Source organism: Podarcis pityusensis (assembly GCF_964106645.2).
Source record: "Podarcis pityusensis genome assembly, chromosome: 4".
Taxonomy (NCBI): Eukaryota; Metazoa; Chordata; class Lepidosauria; order Squamata; family Lacertidae; genus Podarcis; species Podarcis pityusensis.
The window spans coordinates 68,517,227-68,535,098 of record NC_138027.1 but is presented as its reverse complement, the minus strand read 5'-3'; the positions used below and the strand labels follow the sequence as shown (position 1 = coordinate 68,535,098).

General features: G+C 39.8%; 2 protein-coding genes across 7 annotated transcripts in view; both read right to left on the bottom strand.

The window, feature by feature from the left end:
- The window catches only part of MID1 (midline 1), a 277,016-nt gene extending 267,935 nt beyond the window's left edge, over nt 1-9,081 (bottom strand). The window contains exons 1-2 of the mRNA XM_081001339.1: nt 9,021-9,081; nt 7,405-7,457 (exon numbers count right to left, since the gene is read on the bottom strand). The gene's annotated coding sequence lies outside the window, so the exon portion shown is untranslated. The remainder of the gene's footprint in view (nt 1-7,404; nt 7,458-9,020) is intronic.
- Nucleotides 9,082-14,496: 5,415 nt separating this feature from the next.
- The window catches only part of ARHGAP6 (Rho GTPase activating protein 6), a 193,694-nt gene continuing 190,318 nt past the window's right edge, over nt 14,497-17,872 (bottom strand). For all 6 annotated transcript variants that reach the window (XM_081001303.1, XM_081001304.1, XM_081001307.1 and 3 more), the window contains exon 13: nt 14,497-16,441. In XM_081001303.1, coding sequence (XP_080857429.1) covers nt 15,744-16,441 — 698 coding nt within the window. In that variant the 3' untranslated portion in view covers nt 14,497-15,743. The remainder of the gene's footprint in view (nt 16,442-17,872) is intronic.

Sequence of the window (17,872 nt, the reverse complement as noted above, 5' to 3'; positions counted from 1 at the left end):
AGATCAGGAGGAACACACACACATATGTCACATCAATCTCTATATAGAAAAAGTTGGATGTTAACATATCACTAGTATTTGCTAATTCTTCTTTCCTAAGTGGAACCCCTTCATTTCTACCTGTTGAAGTTCATTTTATTCTTGTCAGCCCAGCGTTTCACTTCACAGAGATCATTTTTTTAAAACTCTGTTTTCTAAAGTGGCTGCAATCATAGTTAATACTGACTTGTTTACAGTCAAATTACTTCCTGTTACCCTTCACAAAGTGACAGATAAATACCCTTGCACTAAATTGATTAGATAGGTTTGCTCTGTTCAACATCTGTGCTTTGGAAGCACTTATCACATTACCTAATAGAGCTGATTATTGATGGACATGCTATTCAAGCATGGCATTAGCTCATATCTGTTGTAACTAATTACCTTGTACCTGGCAAAAATTCAGCTCAGACAACCGACTCTGCAACTAAAATCTACTGGGATTTTCAGGTGTTTCATGAATACTGCAATGTATTAAGGGTGATATCAACTCTATTATTATACACAGGGCCCAAGGACAATGAGGATAAATAGGGGGAGGGGGAGAGAACATAAATTGTGATAAATAGTGTCTTAATTGGAAAGTAATTTAACTGGAGGTTTGCAGCCAACTGAAAAAAGTGTAAATGAGACAGAAACCATTACAAGTATATTAGTATAGCCTCATTAGAGCATACGACTTAAAAACAGGTTCTGTGCATAACTGCAATTCTTCAAGTTTTGTAGACGCCCATAAAAACAGCAGCAACATCTTTGTGGTCCTTATGGATGAAAAGATGTGTTTGAAAGCATGTCAGCAACTGCTGATATATTCAGAACCAAGGTGATGGCTGAATAAAGATTTCAGTGATTAAGAATAGAGCTTTGGGGCCTTGGTTTGGGGTCCTTCCCTTGGCTAGCAAACCTAGAAGAAACAATGCAAAACACTACCCTCAACACCACAGAATTATGCCAATTAATTTATGTAAACCTCAGTTTCTGCAATTATGTCACAGAATCCAGCTTCTCTCAGTGTAGAACTAGGAATGACTGGATGCATAGTTTTAATTCATGTATTTGTTTTAAGAATGGATTAGACTCGGCCTTCTCTATATGCTCATTTTATCTTTGCAATTCAAGTGTCCCAAAAAGTCAACGATAGTCCCACGATCTTAAATCTTAACTGCAACCTTAAATAAATGCAGTTGGCATCAATGGAATTTAAACACAAGATTGTTTAGGATTAGAGATTTTTGCTATGCCTTAACTTCACTGCAGTGCTGAGGAAAGGCAAGTTCACAGAGCCAAACAAGGGATTGTTTGAGGATCTGTGCAGAGCCAGGCAGGTGGTGAAACAGCCACGCAATTGCTTCCTCACATCCCTTAGACTTGGATCCCAAAGGGGCCTGCGAACAAATGCACGTACCCAGCTATTCACAGAGATCTTGATGAATGAAGAATGCGTCCCTAAACAGAGCTCCCTTGAATGCATTAAAATACTGCACTTTGGTAACTGGGAGCAATAGGTTTCGAAACAGAAATCAGTGGGAACCAGTACATGCATAACAGCAACTTTCCTCCTTTGAAAAGCTATTATTTCTAATTGCCAAATGTATCCCTTTTAATGAAGTTTTGCAAGGCAGTTGTAATTTTTTATTTTTTAAAGTCAAGCACGTGTTCAGAAATGTGCACACTCTTGGATCCATTTCACAACTCCATTGCACAATTTATAGTGCCACCGCTTAATCATTTTTGGCAGGTTTAGAAAGTCTAACTTATTTGGAGATACCTTAGGAATTAATGCATCATTTCAAAAGCTACTATTTTTTAAAAAATCTCCATCCTTCACATTTAATGTATTGGATAAGCTGCCTGTTCTTTTCTCCGCTTCCCAAAGTTCTGAGTTGGGTGCATTCCACGACATTTATTCACCACCAAAATAGTCTGAAGAATGTATGCTACATACCATGAGCCTGGTGGGGTATGGGCCACATACTTCAGCTTAATTTTTAAATATTTGCAGAGGGAACTCTGCACAATGCTGAAAAATCTGAACACTGGCCTATACTATATATTCATCAAATGGAAGAAGCATGGCTTTTTTGAGAGGAAACCAGGACAGGCAGGTCTGAGTACAGAAAATAAAAATACTGACTTTGATAAATTCCTGCGATAACGAAAGCCTAGCTTTGCTCATTATGAAGCTGCATATTGTTAGGTTGGATGTTCTAAAAGATTTTTCAAAAGAGTTGATGGTTTATATGGGCTGTGGGGTGTTTTCTGAATCAATCTTTATAAAGTTTGGCGGGAAAACTGAAGGATGGAAAGGAGCAGAGGAATGACAACATATAGTGAATTGGTGCCTCCAAGGGACGCAATGGCTTAAATTGTAATCCTTATCAGAAACAGAAAAAAAAGCCACACAATAGTGATTCAGTGCCTCTAAGGCAAGCAGTTGTTTAAGCCGTAATCCTCTGTTCTGGCATCTAAGTATCCAGCGAGATATAGATAGCAGAAATTACAAAATCAGAATCAACACAAAGGCTGTGAGATATGTGGTATTTCTGCCAGTTGTGTGTTATTTGTTAGCGTAATAATCTCAGTTTTAGAAAGGCCAACCAAGTGAGAAAACGTGGTAGTACTCTGGGAATGTGTCAGGGTGAACAGGACAGAAATTTCAAACTGGATGGCAGCTCCCAGGCAATTATCTGTAGCATCACATTTTGGCGCCATGCATGCTATAGCCCACAAGCAGGTGTGTTTGAAGCGTCATGGCAATGTGACTCATAACAATGTGGTCCCTACTACTAAACACAATTCTGTATAATCAGAGCTCTGCATTACAACTTTGACAACTGTGGGATCAGCCAAATCACATGGGTTGTTCATAAGCCTGTGCTAGACTCATTCCAGGATGCTGATACCAGAACTAAATCACACATCCATGTGCTTGGGATGACAGGATGGATGCCTGGAGGCAGCAATGGGCTGGGTGACATCCAATAAAATGAAGTTGAGGCTTGACAAAATGGAGGGGCTACTAATGGGTGGTTTCTGGATTTCGGAATTGGGTACGTGGCCTGATGGAGCCTGATGGAGCCACACACCTCCTGAATAAACAAGTAGTCAGAGATACTTCTGGAGCCAATGCAGTCACTTGAACCCAGGTGGCTTCAGTGGTGAGGAGCCTAGATTGCAAGGTGTTTATGTAGAATTTACCCATTTAAGAACAAATTAGCTTGCTAGAACTACAGTCACCTTCCTCACTGTAAGTATATTATTGAAAAAGAATCAATGGCTAAAGGTGTGTTTCAACTTCCCCCTTCTCCAGAGATATTTTTTCTAAAAAAAGAGGTGCCGGAACTCACCATTAATGCCTCCCTTGTTCTCTTATAATGGCAATGGTGCCCACCTGAGAGGTGCTGTTCCATTGAGTTCCGGCTGAAAAAAAACCCCTTCCCTTTCCCCATGATGTCCTATGGTCAACTGCTGGGTGGTAAATTTGGGCCACCAGCCCATTTCATTTTAACAAGGTCTATAGAACAAAACAAGTGTATGCCATTCATTTCTAAGTATAGGGTGGTATTCAACTAAGTTTTACTCAGTGTTCACTTGCTGAAATTAATGAACATGACCAAAATAGGTCCACCAATTTCAGTGGGTCTACTCCAAGGAAAACACAGCTGACTGCCACCCATGGGGTTGACATTACCGTATGCGATACTGAGAAAGACCCTGCTTTCTATCTACATAAATTGCAAAGTTTAGATCACCATGCAAACATGTGCTGATACAAAGTGACTGATCTGTGAGCAATATAATGCCTACTTTACATATAACAGATGTCTGTGGTGACATGGGGCACATTAGTTGCATGTTTATATTAAAAAGGAGGCGCGTGCTCGCTATTTTACATAGGGGAGTTGTGGGAAAGATCTCAAGTGCACAATGGTGAGGTAAAAAATGATAAATATTTGCAAATGTTTATTCAGGTGCCATGAAAAGTACACGGCTGAAAAAAGAGAAAGGAACAGCAGATACAAATGTGCCTGGGATAAGTTTCAGTGATGCCTCTCATTTGGATGACAGCAGAACTGAGCCACAGACACACCAGAATGGAAATATTTAAAGAGCAATGCAGAATTTCTCATATACAGTTTCCTTTCAGTGCTAAACAAAGTTGAAGACCATGGTCCATTGTCATGACGACAGGCACAATTCTCCAGGATAGATGAGGAAAGGGAAGGAAAGATGCCAGCATCAACAATATTCCCTCTGAGGAATGGTTCGCTTCTTGCACGTATTTTGGCAAGAAACGTGAAATCTTGTGTATGTGTGCGGTTTTCTTTTTAAAGGAACCCACACTGCTGTGTTTATCCCTCAAAAATTGGGAAATCTGACCTCATAGAAAAGGAGTTCATGAGCACAAGTTGAAGACATGGGACAAGGGGAAGCAGAGCCCTGGCATAAATGTCAAATATAAGTCGAATAGCAGTATTTGCTCACAAACATTTCAAAGGACAGGGAGAGCAAAATCTCATTTAATAATAATAATGTATTATTTAAATGCCACCCATCTGACTGGGTTGCCCCAGCCACACTGGGCAGCTTCCAACAAATTAAACACATTAAGCACAGCAAAACATCAAACATTAAAAACTTCCCTATACGGGGCTGCCTTCAGATGCCTTCAATTTCATTATAAATATCATTATTTCAATTGTTGTTTTACCTGAAAGTTGAAGGCTATGAAATCTACGGCCGACCCACTTTATCACATATATGGAATCCTTTTATTGACACAATAGCCATGTTCCCATCAAGTACAAAACAGTGCTCACTTGCACATGCTGTTATTTTGCTTTCTCAATCTTAGGTTTGCCCACACTTCCCCATTAGGCATTCCAATGATTTAGCCTTAGGGCCTAATTGGATGTGAGCATTCTTAAATAAAACATATATGCAGTGATTCGGCTACAAAGCAGGGATGTGTTGGAGGCTTAACTTTTAACAATAAAAGGAGTGTGTTGTACTCCTCACCTTTGGAAAGCCCTACCACAGGAAAGCTGGCCAGAGGCTCTTGATACTCACATTGAGGCAAGGGGGAATATACTTCTATCCTTGAGGGGTTTTGAGAATAGCTAATTTTAGCATTTTTAATTATAAGCTGTTTTGAGATTAACTTGTTCTTTGATTGGACTATTGCCATTTTAGCTTGCCATATTACTTTGCATTCCTTATTTTATTGTATTTATTTTTTTATGAATTTCTGTCAATGGGATATAAATTGTGTAAATAAATAAAAATATAGGTAGGGTATTTTTTTAAAAGTTGATGCATCCAGCAGAATATTAATACTTCTACATCTGGTATCTTAATCTTAGCGTTCACCAATTTATATGAGCAACTCATGTTTCTATTAAAAAAAAAATTCTAACAATTCTATTACAACTCTTGCACAAATTAAGAGTGGATAAAAGGGACACATTCCTGAATCTGGATCTAAACAATAGACAAACAGGGCCAAGACCTCCACGCCCATTGGTGGGAAAGTAAGTAGTTAATATTCAGGAACTACTTTGACTTGGGAACCAGCTTTATTATCTCTAAAGATGGTTTTTATCCACACTGCCTTGCAAGCAGAGTGTTTTGGAGTTGTGACACTTACTTATTCCCAAGCTATAATCAAGCTATTCCTTTACAGCATGTATAAATAATTACATGGGGAGAAGTTGCTATTGGTTACAAAGCTAAATCCTTGCTTACACATTCTTTAGAAATAGGATGTCAGCATGCAGACATCCAGGTTTCTACAGCTACTTCACCGCACACAGCTACTTCCTGCCCCAAAAGCCAAATAATTATTTATAAAGAGAAAGGTGATTTTTACACTATAAAAGCGGAGTTTAAACTGGATTCTTATTTCACGGAGGCATATTACCAAACATGATCTGTCGTGATACGCAACACCTTTGACAAGTATTGGCAAGTGCCCCAACAGCATTCTTTTTCCAGCTCCATCACATTATAAAGAATGAATGGCTGTATAGTGTTAGGAAGGCTGACACCATAAGCCTGACAGTCTCTGTATATCGTCACTTGGTGATAACTTTGTCAAGCAGACGTCACTCGCAGCTGCAGCGGAGGGTGTTCAAATCAGAGCAACAACTTAAAAACAACAACCAAGAAGCAGCAACATTCCCAAGGATGTGAAATAGCTATCACTCAGCTATTGCTGAGTTTTAAAAAATGAAGCGGATATCACTGAGGTCAATAAAGCTATTAACAGTGTCAAGACATTAATGTCCCTCAGAACACTAGAACTAGGTTTTTCCAACTAAACTGAGTATCAGTGGAAGTATCCTTCCCTGCCCCAGACAAAACACATAATTAACAAATGAAAATCAACACACAATGGTGGCCACTCGATTAGAAAGCTATGAAGAGCATTAGGAAATTCATGATGGATAGGCCTTTCAGAGACTATAAGCCACAACAGCTACAGAGAACCTTTACATAGATAGCAGCAACATACTCTGAATACTAGATGCAGAGAATGAAATGCTCTCACTTCCCAGCAGGCAAGTCTGAGTGGCCACTGTTAAAAGAGAGATACTGTAGTATTATTTATGTATTTGATTTATCTGTCACAGCTGTCTCAAGGAAATTAACAGCAATAAAATCCATGCAAATACAGTGTTTAAAATCAATGACAAACTAAAAGTGAATGGCCACTAATTAATAAATGAAAGCACCCTCTCCACACACAATGAAAATATCATCTGGAATAGTTGCAAAAAAAGTTTTCATCTGTTAGCGTTGGCACTATGCAAGCTTCCCTGGGAAGACCATTCCACATATTTTGGAATATGTTGCTACCCTTTGGAATTCTCCTAGAGGAGATGGTCTTTGATGATAACTTGAGGGCCTGGGTAGGCATGTATGAGGTAAAGCTGGTCCATGAGGTATTGTGAAAGGCTTTGTTGGTTAAGACCAACACTTTTAAGTAAGTTTGGATTTTTGCTATATGAATAGAATATGTTCTGCATACCTCTTAACAAATGAACAAAGGTTATCATTCAAACAACTTTAGACTTCACTCAGCAGGAAATATTCCAAATTATAATCAAAGATTTACAGCTCATCCTGATAATTCCTCTCAGAGGCCCTGAGTGATATAGGCTGGCCTTTGCTTACAGGCAGACTTCCAACCTAACACAGCTACTCACCGGCAACAGGTCACACAGAACAGTGACAGTGACAGGGATTACAGCCACAGAAAAGTGTCCTATACAGAGAGGCAGATTATTGGCCCATTTAGCTAGGTATTGTCTACACTGTCTGGGAGTTGCTCTCCAAGGTTTCAGATAAAAGTCCTCTTCTTACCTGAAGGTGTCAGGAACAGAATTTGGGGGTTCTAGGCATGCAGATCATCTACTCTAAATGAAAATAAAAGGGAGCATAAGTTCGCAATAAGCCTTTAATATAAAAGCTAAGAACATTCCTTACATAAAGGATCTGAAATAAATAGTACATATTAAATGAAAATATGCTTTCTAAAATCCTTATAAGTACAGCTTATATGAATTTTGTTTCAATATGTATTTATCCAGAAGACACAGAGGGCAATAGGAAGAAACTATAGGATGCTCCTTTACAAATGACACATTTATGAAAATGAAACATCCCTCTGGAACCAAATCAATGTTTGCTTGTTTTTAAAAACCCTATAGACCAAACCATTCTATATAGTTCTCTGGCTGAGGTAATTTGAAGAGAACAGTTCCGCAGTTTAAGAACTTTCTTTTGCCTCCAGGCATGAATAGCATTTGAGTGGCAAGGTGACTGACAGACAAGGCGGCTAAAGGATTGTTCTTCGTGGAGAAAAGCATTCTGGAGACATTGGATCACAACGTGTTATTGTCACACCAAATTCTGTTTACTATTTCTCTTCCAATTTCCATAATCAATTTGCCTGCATGACTAAATTGAGGATTCACTCAGTTATCTTGATTCACAGCATCAAGCCTGCTTTGGAAGTAAACAAGGGAATCATATGCTTCCATGAGATTTTCAAAGAGCAATTTGGTTTCTGTGCCTGCCAGTAGCATAAGGATGCCAAGCCAATAAAACCTACCCACAAGGCAGAACACACAAATCAAAATTAGAAGTTTGTGTTACTGCACTCTCCCTACATAGCACCAGTGATTTCAGAAAAATTATGAGGAAAACACAGACCCCCTCCCCTCCTTATGTTTCAGACTATGCAATATTCCTCAACCAAATCTTATAGGCAACCAATTTAAGAACGTAACAATAGCCCTGCTGGACCAAACTAATGGCCCATCTAGTCCAGAATCCTGTTCCCACAGTGGCCAACCCTTGGGAAGCCTATAAGCAGGGGCTGATCGCAATTCTCCCCTCCTGAAGTTTCCAGAAACTGCTATTCAGGAGCATACGGCCTGTGACTATGGAGACAGAGTAAAGCCATCATGGCTGATAGCCACCGATAGTCTTATACTTCCAGTCTCTTTGTTCAGGTGCCACAAAACTGTTTTGCTGCAACAGACTAACATCACTACTCCGAGTGGCAGAAAAATATATATTCTTAAAAGCACACACTGTCTGCAAATCACTTTCATTTTGAATATAACATCAGGCCTTTAAAAACCTTGCTGCGATTCTGGGTTCCATCTCACTGAAGTCTCTTTGCTCACGCTTACAGACACTGGGAACAGTTTCATACTACTGGCTCAAGTTTTATCAAATTTAGCAAAATGTTTAGTGGATTATACCTGGGTGAAAGCCAATGGGGTACATCCACCAGCAGGATAAATTTCCTCCCCCTCCCTGTGTCCCAAAAATCAGCTTTAGTACAGTTTGGGGACTATGGGGGATGCACAATGGACTATAAAAGGGGAAGGGATGCTGATATTCCCCACTGTTCTTATTTTATGCCCAATCCTACATGATTTCAGTCATTAAAGTTAAATAAAATTTACCTCCTGGTAAACATGCTTTGGAGCTGTAAATAAAGAGGCCATCCAACTAAAAATAGCTATCACCACAGTCCTAAGTCATCTGCTAAGAAAAATGAGACTTACCTTCCCTGTAGCCTGAGAGCACAGCTGAAGCTAATTTTCCTGATGTGCCTGTTACACTCACCCACCTTCCCTTAAAAAGCATGGCTTGCAGTAGCTATTTTTGCAGCCTATGGGGTATTACCAAATGCAGTTTGGGTCCACCGTGATTTTGCATTGATTTAATTAAGTTAATTAAATTTATCTGCTGCATTTTGTAAATAAAACAGGCAGAAGGTAGAACACTGAAAAAAACAAATTGTTTTTGAACACATGTTTCATGGTAATCTGGCATTCTGCTAAGGCTAGACATAAAAACAGGGGAAGTGGGAGTACCTCAGGTTAAGAACTTTACCTCAGGATGAGAACAGAAATCGCGTGGCAGCAGCGGGAAGCCCCATTAGCTAAAGTGCTACCTCAGGTTAAGAACTGTTTCAGGTTAAGAACGGACCTCCAGAACGAATTAAGTTCATAACCAAAGGAAGGCACCACTGGGCTCTGACTGTCAGTTGCCACATGACTGTTGTACAAGATGTGGGAGGAAGGAAGACACAAAGGCCACTCCATCCCATAAGACCAGTTGGTGTTCAGCCTGGCCATAATACATACAGTGGTACCTCTGGTTAAGAACTTAATTCGTTCTGGAGGTCCGTTCTTAACCTGAAACCATTCTTAACCTGAGGTAACACTTTAGCTAATGGGGCCTCCTGCTGCCGCCATGCCGCCAATGCACAATTTCTGTTCTCATCCTGAGGTAAAGTTCCTAACCTGAGGTACTACTTCCGGGTTAGTGGAGTTTGTAACCTGAGGTGTTTGTAACCTGAGGTACCACTGCAAACAAATGTCTGTTTACAATGCACCTCTTGTCCTGGTATTTTCAGAACAATCCTATCACATCTGCCTGTCCCCTCCATCTCTCTTATGTCCCTTGAATGGTTAAGCCTGGGGACAGGTCCCTGCCTTATTAAAAGGAGACACTCTACCCCTTTACAAAGATGCCTTCAAACATGACAACCCTGTCATGTGGGAATCCCTTGCAGATGACCGCAGTGCCTGGAGACAGACAGTCAAGTCGTGTGACTGGAGAGGAATGACCACAGGGAGGAGAAACACCATGGTGCATCTACAACAGCACAACCGGACGCCTTCATCTGCCCCAGCTGCAACAAAACATGTCTCTTCTGTATTGGTCTCTACAGCCACAGCTGGCACGGCAACCTTCCTACAGTTTGACTTCACACCCAAAGGCACACTCCTCTCCTGAAACAGATGGATGCCAACAACTCCTTCTATAACTAAATAGAATCGCCACTGTTCGTTTTCTGAACCAGTTTTTCTAGTTGCCTTGTAGTCCCTAAATGCCCACTGTTAGCAGCTTGAATAGCTTCCCTCTCTTCAGCCTCGTTACACAGAACTCATATTCAAAATTATTAATGCAGGTCTGAAAACTCTAATTGAATTAAGAGGTAATCAACCTAGATTATTTAATCAGTAGCCAATCTTGAATATATGTCCATGGCTTTTCTATGAGGCCATATAGATTCACCCAGTCTGTTAGTTTTCTAAAGATGTGATCATTCTTGTCTACACATTTATTTATCTGTGGCTTGGAACACAGAAACACATCTAGCGTATTGTGAGGTAAGACAGCCTCCTAGTGGCCATATTTGAATCTCTCTGGCAACAGTGCAAGTGCACATACTTCAAACAGAATGCTTTAGTTCCAACAACACTTCCTTCCAAAAATGTTATTTCCGATTATAGCCGACCACAAGGTATTCAGTAGATGAGATCCTTGGCTACATGACAAATATTCTGTGGACTCAACAGTTTCTCACAGTATTTCAGAGCAGAGCTGAGAGAGTACTCATTTCCAGTTGATTTTAAAATAAATATATGACAAACACTGTGAAACTCCTAGAATTTCATGCACTGGCAAAAAACAAAACAAAAAATAAAACAAAAACAAAACTTAGACGTGACATTGCCATCATAATAACAAGTCCCTGGAAGGAGAATAACAGAAAAGAGCATTAAATGTGCAAATGGAACAAATTTATTTTAAGTTCTGGTGAAGTTGCAAATGTAACCTCTGGTCTAACACAAGGCTATTCAAGGCCACACATCTTGACTGATCTGTGTGCAACTTTCCACAGTCCTTTGTATCCATGCATAATGAGAGGACTAAATCAATACAGCCAACAAGCTTCAAACTACATTATTGGTCACCCATTTACAAACAGCAAGCAGATCCACCATTCATTGTGAGAGGTTTATATCCTTCTCTTAAGACCTAAGCACAGCTGAGACTCGTTGAGGAAATAAAAAGACAAAGTTGAAGACAATGTGTTTAGTCCTGTTAAGGCAATTTCATTTATTAGTTTTGATTTTTCATATCACACACATACAAAATACATACTTTAAAAGTGCATTTATTGTACTCAGCGAGCAGTTTATAATAAAAGTTGTCCTCAAATAATGAACATTTCACAGTATTTATCTTCAGCAAGCTTGTTGACTACTTGATCTAGAAAAACACTAACAACTGAATTTTCTGTTACCCAAAGTATTCTTTGGCAATCACTTGTAGCAGAGTAAGATTGTCTTCCATAAACTCGGTTTTAACAATGAGTCCGTAAGTGACTGTGGAGGCCAATTCTGGATCCACACATCCTTCTACAGTGGGGACATTGATTTCCGGGCGGGAGTTGATCACAGTGTGGATTTGCCAAGCGTGCCTTCCTCTTAGCACGTTTCTCCCTTGCGTCCTGAGTTCGAGTGTCTTCAAAGCCCATGACACCTTTGGTAAAGGTTGTTCTCTAACTGGAGCGCTCACAGGCCAGTGATTCCCAGTTGTCAGTGTTTATACTACATTTTTTAAATTTGCCTTGAGACAGTCTTTAAACCTCTTTTGTTGACCACCAGCATTACGGTTTCCATTTTTAAGTTCGGAATAGAGTAGTTGCTTTGGAAGACGATCATCAGGTACAGTAGTACTAAAGGTGGGTTTACCTGGGACATTCACAGTACACATAATCATGACTATTTCAAATCTAATTCATACACCCTAAACCGATGATGGCTCTTGATTCAGCCAGATCTCTATCCTGGAAAAACGGGGTTTTTTTGGGGAGGGGAGAATATAAAATAATCAAGAATAATCAAGTAATACTACATACCTGTGCTCGGAATGAACCAGTTCAATCAACAATATTCGCCACAAAAATCTCTGAACCTGACCCCATCCACACTGCACATTTAAAAGCAGCATTATGCCACTTTAAATAGCCATGGATTCACCCAAAGATTCATGGGAACTGTAGTTTGTTTAAGGATGTTGAGAGCTGTTCCAAGACCCCTATATTTCCCTCGCAGAGCTACAATTCCCAGAGTTCACTGGGAAGAGGGATTGATCGCTAAACCATTCTGAAAACTGTTAAATTGGTATAATACGCCTTTAAATGCAGAGTGCAGCTAGGGCCCTACACCTGAAAGTAGTTTCCATAATTGCTGGGTGAACCAAATGTGTACTAAGGGTGCTTTTAGTTTAGACAAAACTTTGAACTGTTTCTAGTCTATCTTCAAGTTCATTCTCTGACATTACTTTTTTTTTTTTAACTCTTTAGATTCTTTGGGCCTTTAAGGTTAAATATCATAATTGTTGGGAAAAACAAATTAAACTAGTCAGATTTCTCTCTGTGTTATATGTGTTGATGTTTATTAGTCATTTTCTACTTCAGCACAGCAGCTTCTAACATTCTGAATGATTTCTTTTCTTTTCTTATTTTTGCCAAGGGATGATTTGGATCAACTGTGAACTGTGAACTGTGAACTGTGAACTGAACATGAACTAAACTAGTTGAATTTGTAAAGGGAAGGATGTGAACTGGAATCAAGTTTCTTTTTGAACAGTTTGAACCAGAATAGTTTTTATTTTATTTTAATGAAGCTTACAACCTCTGCATGATACACATTGCTCTTGACATGAACACAAGCATATGTGAACAGACTGCCAGGGGATATATAGCGGAAGTTCTCAGAGGAGAGGTCCCTGTTCTGGATTACTAAGGTCAGACTTCAGAGGTGCTGCAGTTATTTATTCAGTTATTTGGAAAGGCTGAGTTCTTCGAAAAAAATTGTCTCATTCTTAGTGGAACACTTAGTTTGCACTTCTTTCTTTCTTTCTTAATCAGAATGGCAGGAGCTCCTGCAGCATCCCTTCCATTTCTGAAATGGCTTTTCTCCATTGCCACCTTCCCCTCTCTTATTAAGTGAACATTGTGTTTTTGCTTCATGAAGCCAACCTGGTAAAGTCACTGCACACATCCATTATTTTCTGCATGACAAAATGCTTTCTGGACCTCTCAATTCCTTCTTCTTGGTTTTCTAACCTTAGAAAATTGACTGCTGATATTTCCCCAAATAAGAATAATAAACTTGAAGGTACTGTTGTGTAGCTCCATCCAAACTGACTCTGGTAGAGCAAAGAACCACCCATCCCAAAGCTCCTCACCCCACCCAGTAATGAAAGCAGGAGGTCTAAATGCTCTGTTTTCAGATTAATGTCTTTTAAGCTATATTTAGTGATAAACCTTTGGCCCCCCCCCCGACTGAAGCCCCATAATTACTTCATTTTTACAGGCAGGATCAAAATTACTGTATAGATAAAGGGACTTTCACAATTTCATTGCTTTGCCAATATTCTTGTGCATTTCCCCTACATTCCACCACTGCTTTTAATCAGAATTTCTAAAATTAATTTTTGGAATTGGAGTATTGCCAGTGAGCTGCATCTTTCGGTTTATTTGCAACTCTCTCCTATGTTAATGATACACATTGAGAATATACTAGGAAAAAAATGACAATATGTATGAATACATCAATATCCTTTTTGTGTAGTCTTTCAGAAATGCACACAAGAAGAATCTTAATGCAGCTGTATGTACAATTGCACCCAGCTTGTTTCTTGCAGTCTTTAGCCCAATGATCTTGCACACTAGAAAAAGGCAACAGGAAAAGAATCTAAACGCCATCACGCATGGAGTCCTCTCTTGATTTACAAATTTGCATGGATACACTGGCAAAGGAGAAGAGAAAGTGAACTTAACCAACGAAAGGAAGGAAGGAAGGAAGAAAATGCGACTAACTTCACACATGCAATACTCTGGACAAAACCTGGAAATTTGTTTGTTTGTCTGTTAAATGGAATAATTGAGTATTCCTAATGTACCAGTAAACCATACTAGATACCACCGAATGAGAGAACTTAAAAAAATCACCCTTGCTTACAGTTTGGTCTCGTATGGTAGCAAAACAAATAATGTATTTGCACACACTGTACTGTGATATGTCTTCTCAAATGTGTTGACACCATTATTTCAAACCCAACAAATGGAAATATATTTTTGGTAGACTTTTATTCCATCCTTTTGGCACAAGATATAACTTAAAGACAATCATATTTATAAGAATGTCATGGGCAGATGTTTCCCTTGTTAAAACGGGGGGGGGGGGGGGAATCTTTAAAAATGGCAACGTATTGCCACCTGCTGGCCCTAAACATTCTTGCCCTTTAGCTAATATTTGCAGGAACATCAACATTTAACAAATATGACATTGCATTTTTGGCACAATCTGTCTGTAAAAAGGTCATACTTAGTCTGGAATCTATATATGGGATTCAGTAAATACTTGTCCCTTAAGGTATGCAAGGATTTTTCCATAATACTTTGGAAAACTTTTTTTAAAAGGAAAAGTAGTACTTCAATTATTAAATTTGGATTCCAGTTTACTTTAAAACCATAATATTTATAAATATATATTATATACTGTGTATATAAAATTGCAGTTTATCCGGAATGGGAGGCAGGAATTTGAGCTCCCTTTGTTTGGTGTAGGCGCGGCCTTGCTTCTGAAGGGTTAACTAAATTGACTTCTAATAAGATTCTAAATATATATATCTATCTTTACCATATTGCATCAAATTTTTAATTCTTTTGCTTGAAAGCAAATAACATGGTACATACACTTACTCTCTAACTTGCTCACTATAAAATATATGGCTTTTTAACTGTTTCATCCCACATTAGTGTTTTTCGTAGGCAGTGAAAATATATGTCTCCCACAGACAGGCTAAATTAAAAGCACAGAAACCAGCTTGTGCACCTTCAAGAGAGCCTCAATGCATCTTGTGGTAATATAAGTGCAGTGATTAAAATATTTATTTCTTTTAAAAAAAGCAGTTAAGGTTGCTTGTTTTCTGCATATGAACACAATACTACCGTACCAAAAAACCCCAAAAAACTTTTGCAGAATATACAAGCATCTGAATGGCAGATACATAAATACATCTTAGCAACACCAAGGCTGTAGTTTTTAATGTACACACAGCTTATATTTTACAGAGTGGTTAGGTCTGGAACTGTCATGTCATTTTCCCTTCCTTTGATGATTGCAAAACCAGGAATATAATTCTTTTTTCATATATTTTTTTACAATGCTATTAAAATTATTTTATAAAGTGAACATTGTTGTTGTTGTTTTAAATTAAATGACATTTGTTTGCTATAAAAGCTAGAATCCAGTCCACCATTACCTTTCCTTCTTCAGCTGGAAAAAAAATGCATGGCCAGTGCTGGTTTCTACTCATACTAATGTTTCAGGAAGAGCGTCTGGATTATCAGGCGATAAAATCTCCCAGATCTGCCATCGATCCCTTTGCCAGTCATGCCAATCTGGTTCTGACAAATTTTTACTGTTCTGCTCGCTGTCTGTGGCGGAGCACTCTCTCTCTGTTTTGTCCTGCTGCTCCTCAAACAGGGTAGACTGTTCAGGCACTTGCGCCATTATTCTTGCTCCCGTGGCCCCGGATCGGGATTCTGCCCTCTGGAGCCTCCACAGCGGATGTTCTGCTGGAGAGACCGTTGGCTGAAGGGACGAGGAAGAACTCTGTTTTGCCTTGTCGGGATAAGGTGGTGGCGGAGGCCTATCTTTCCAAAGTGCTTCGCCCTGCCTCGGGTACAATGTGTTGTGCAAACAAGCGGCATCTGAGTCCCGCTCCGCGAGGTGCTGTGCGTTACTCGTCGGAAAATGCTGCTCCGAATCACACTGGCTGGAATTCCTCCGGCCAACTTCCATTTGCGGGGTGCTGCAAATCCGAGAAAGGGGAGGATGAGGGCGGCATTCCGGAAGGGCAGTCGTCGTCTGACTCCTTCGGATAATTTGCTTTCCATTGTCTAATTCTGTGGCGCTCCCCTGCCACTGAGGTGAAGACAGGTTCCCTTGAGAAAGAGAGCAGTGCCCTGGCCGCAGTGAGCTGCTCTCGTAGATGTCTCCGTATGACCCTACAGGCCCATGGAGAAGGTTCGTCAATAAAGCATATAGTAACTTTTGACACAACATTTAAGCAGCAGCAAAAACACAGGCACCAAGATCTTACATAACGTATGCACAATTATATTAGGACAGGACTGCAGCCTACTAATATAAAATACTGTAGGTGACTTTAATACACATACCTTTGCTCATGTGTGCAAGCTACCCTAAGGTAGTACAGCCAAGGGTAGTCTGCTTTGCACTGGAATGCCACCACAATATTTTGACTATCTAGGGCCTTCAGGAGAACATAGTTCTCAGTTTGAAATGTCAAAATATAAAATGTTGCACCTGAGCTGCCAGCTTTTTTCTTTTTTAAAGGTCTGAAAAGACAGAAGAAATCTCTCTTTCTTATTCCTATTTCCAGAACACATGATCACCTGATGAAACTGATTAGAAATAACATCGGAACAAAACTGATTTTTCATATAATACATTCATAGCTTAGGGCTTCTCCTTACCACAAGATGTGGTTATCACCACTGGTTGGATGGCATTAAAAAACAAAAGTCAAACTATCTTCTAAATATCTGCCAAGTGATAGCTATTAGCTAAATGGAACCTCCAATTTCTAAACAGAACCTCCACTTAAAGGTAAAGGTAAAGGGACCCCTGACCATTAGGTCCAGTCGTGTCTGACTCTGGGGTTGTGGCGCTCATCTCGCTTTATTGGCCGAGGGAGCAAGCGTACAGCTTCCGGGTCATGTGGCCAGCATGAATAAGCTGCTTCTGGCAAACCAGAGCAGCGCACGGAAACGCCGTTTACCTTCCCGCCAGAGCGGAAACGCCGTTTACCTTCCCGCCAGAGCGGTACCTATTTAGCTATTTGCACTCTGACGTGCTTTCGAACTGCTAGGTTGGCAGGAGCAGGGACTGAACAATGGGAGCTCACCCCGTCACGGGGATTCAAACCACCGACCTTCTGATCGCCAAGTCCTAGGCTCTGTGGTTTAACCCACAGCGCCACCCGCACCAGGTATTAAATCAAACACACAAGAGGAATGGCTATCATGGGGTAACCTCCTGATAGTAACCATCTAGGAAGACTTTATCTTTCAGAGATAAAGGAGGTGCTATGGGATTGGTGGAAGTCAATGTCTTGTTGTTGTTGTTTTAGTGTTTATAATATTAATTTCTAAGATATGGGTTTGTTTGTTTTTTGTCTTTTTAGTTTTCGAATGTTGTTTTTTGTGTGTTGCATATTGTTATCTTTTGTGTTGGTGTGTGGAAAATACTAATAAAATTCTTTTTTTTTTAAAAAAAACCATCTAGGACTACTTCCAGTTTAATTCAGGCTGCCCAAGAAACACCTCTCTTCATCCGAGAAGCCAAAAGCTATGTCCAGAATGGAAAGGCGGGGGGGGGGGGGTGCAAGTCATCCAAAGTTCAGGGTTCATATA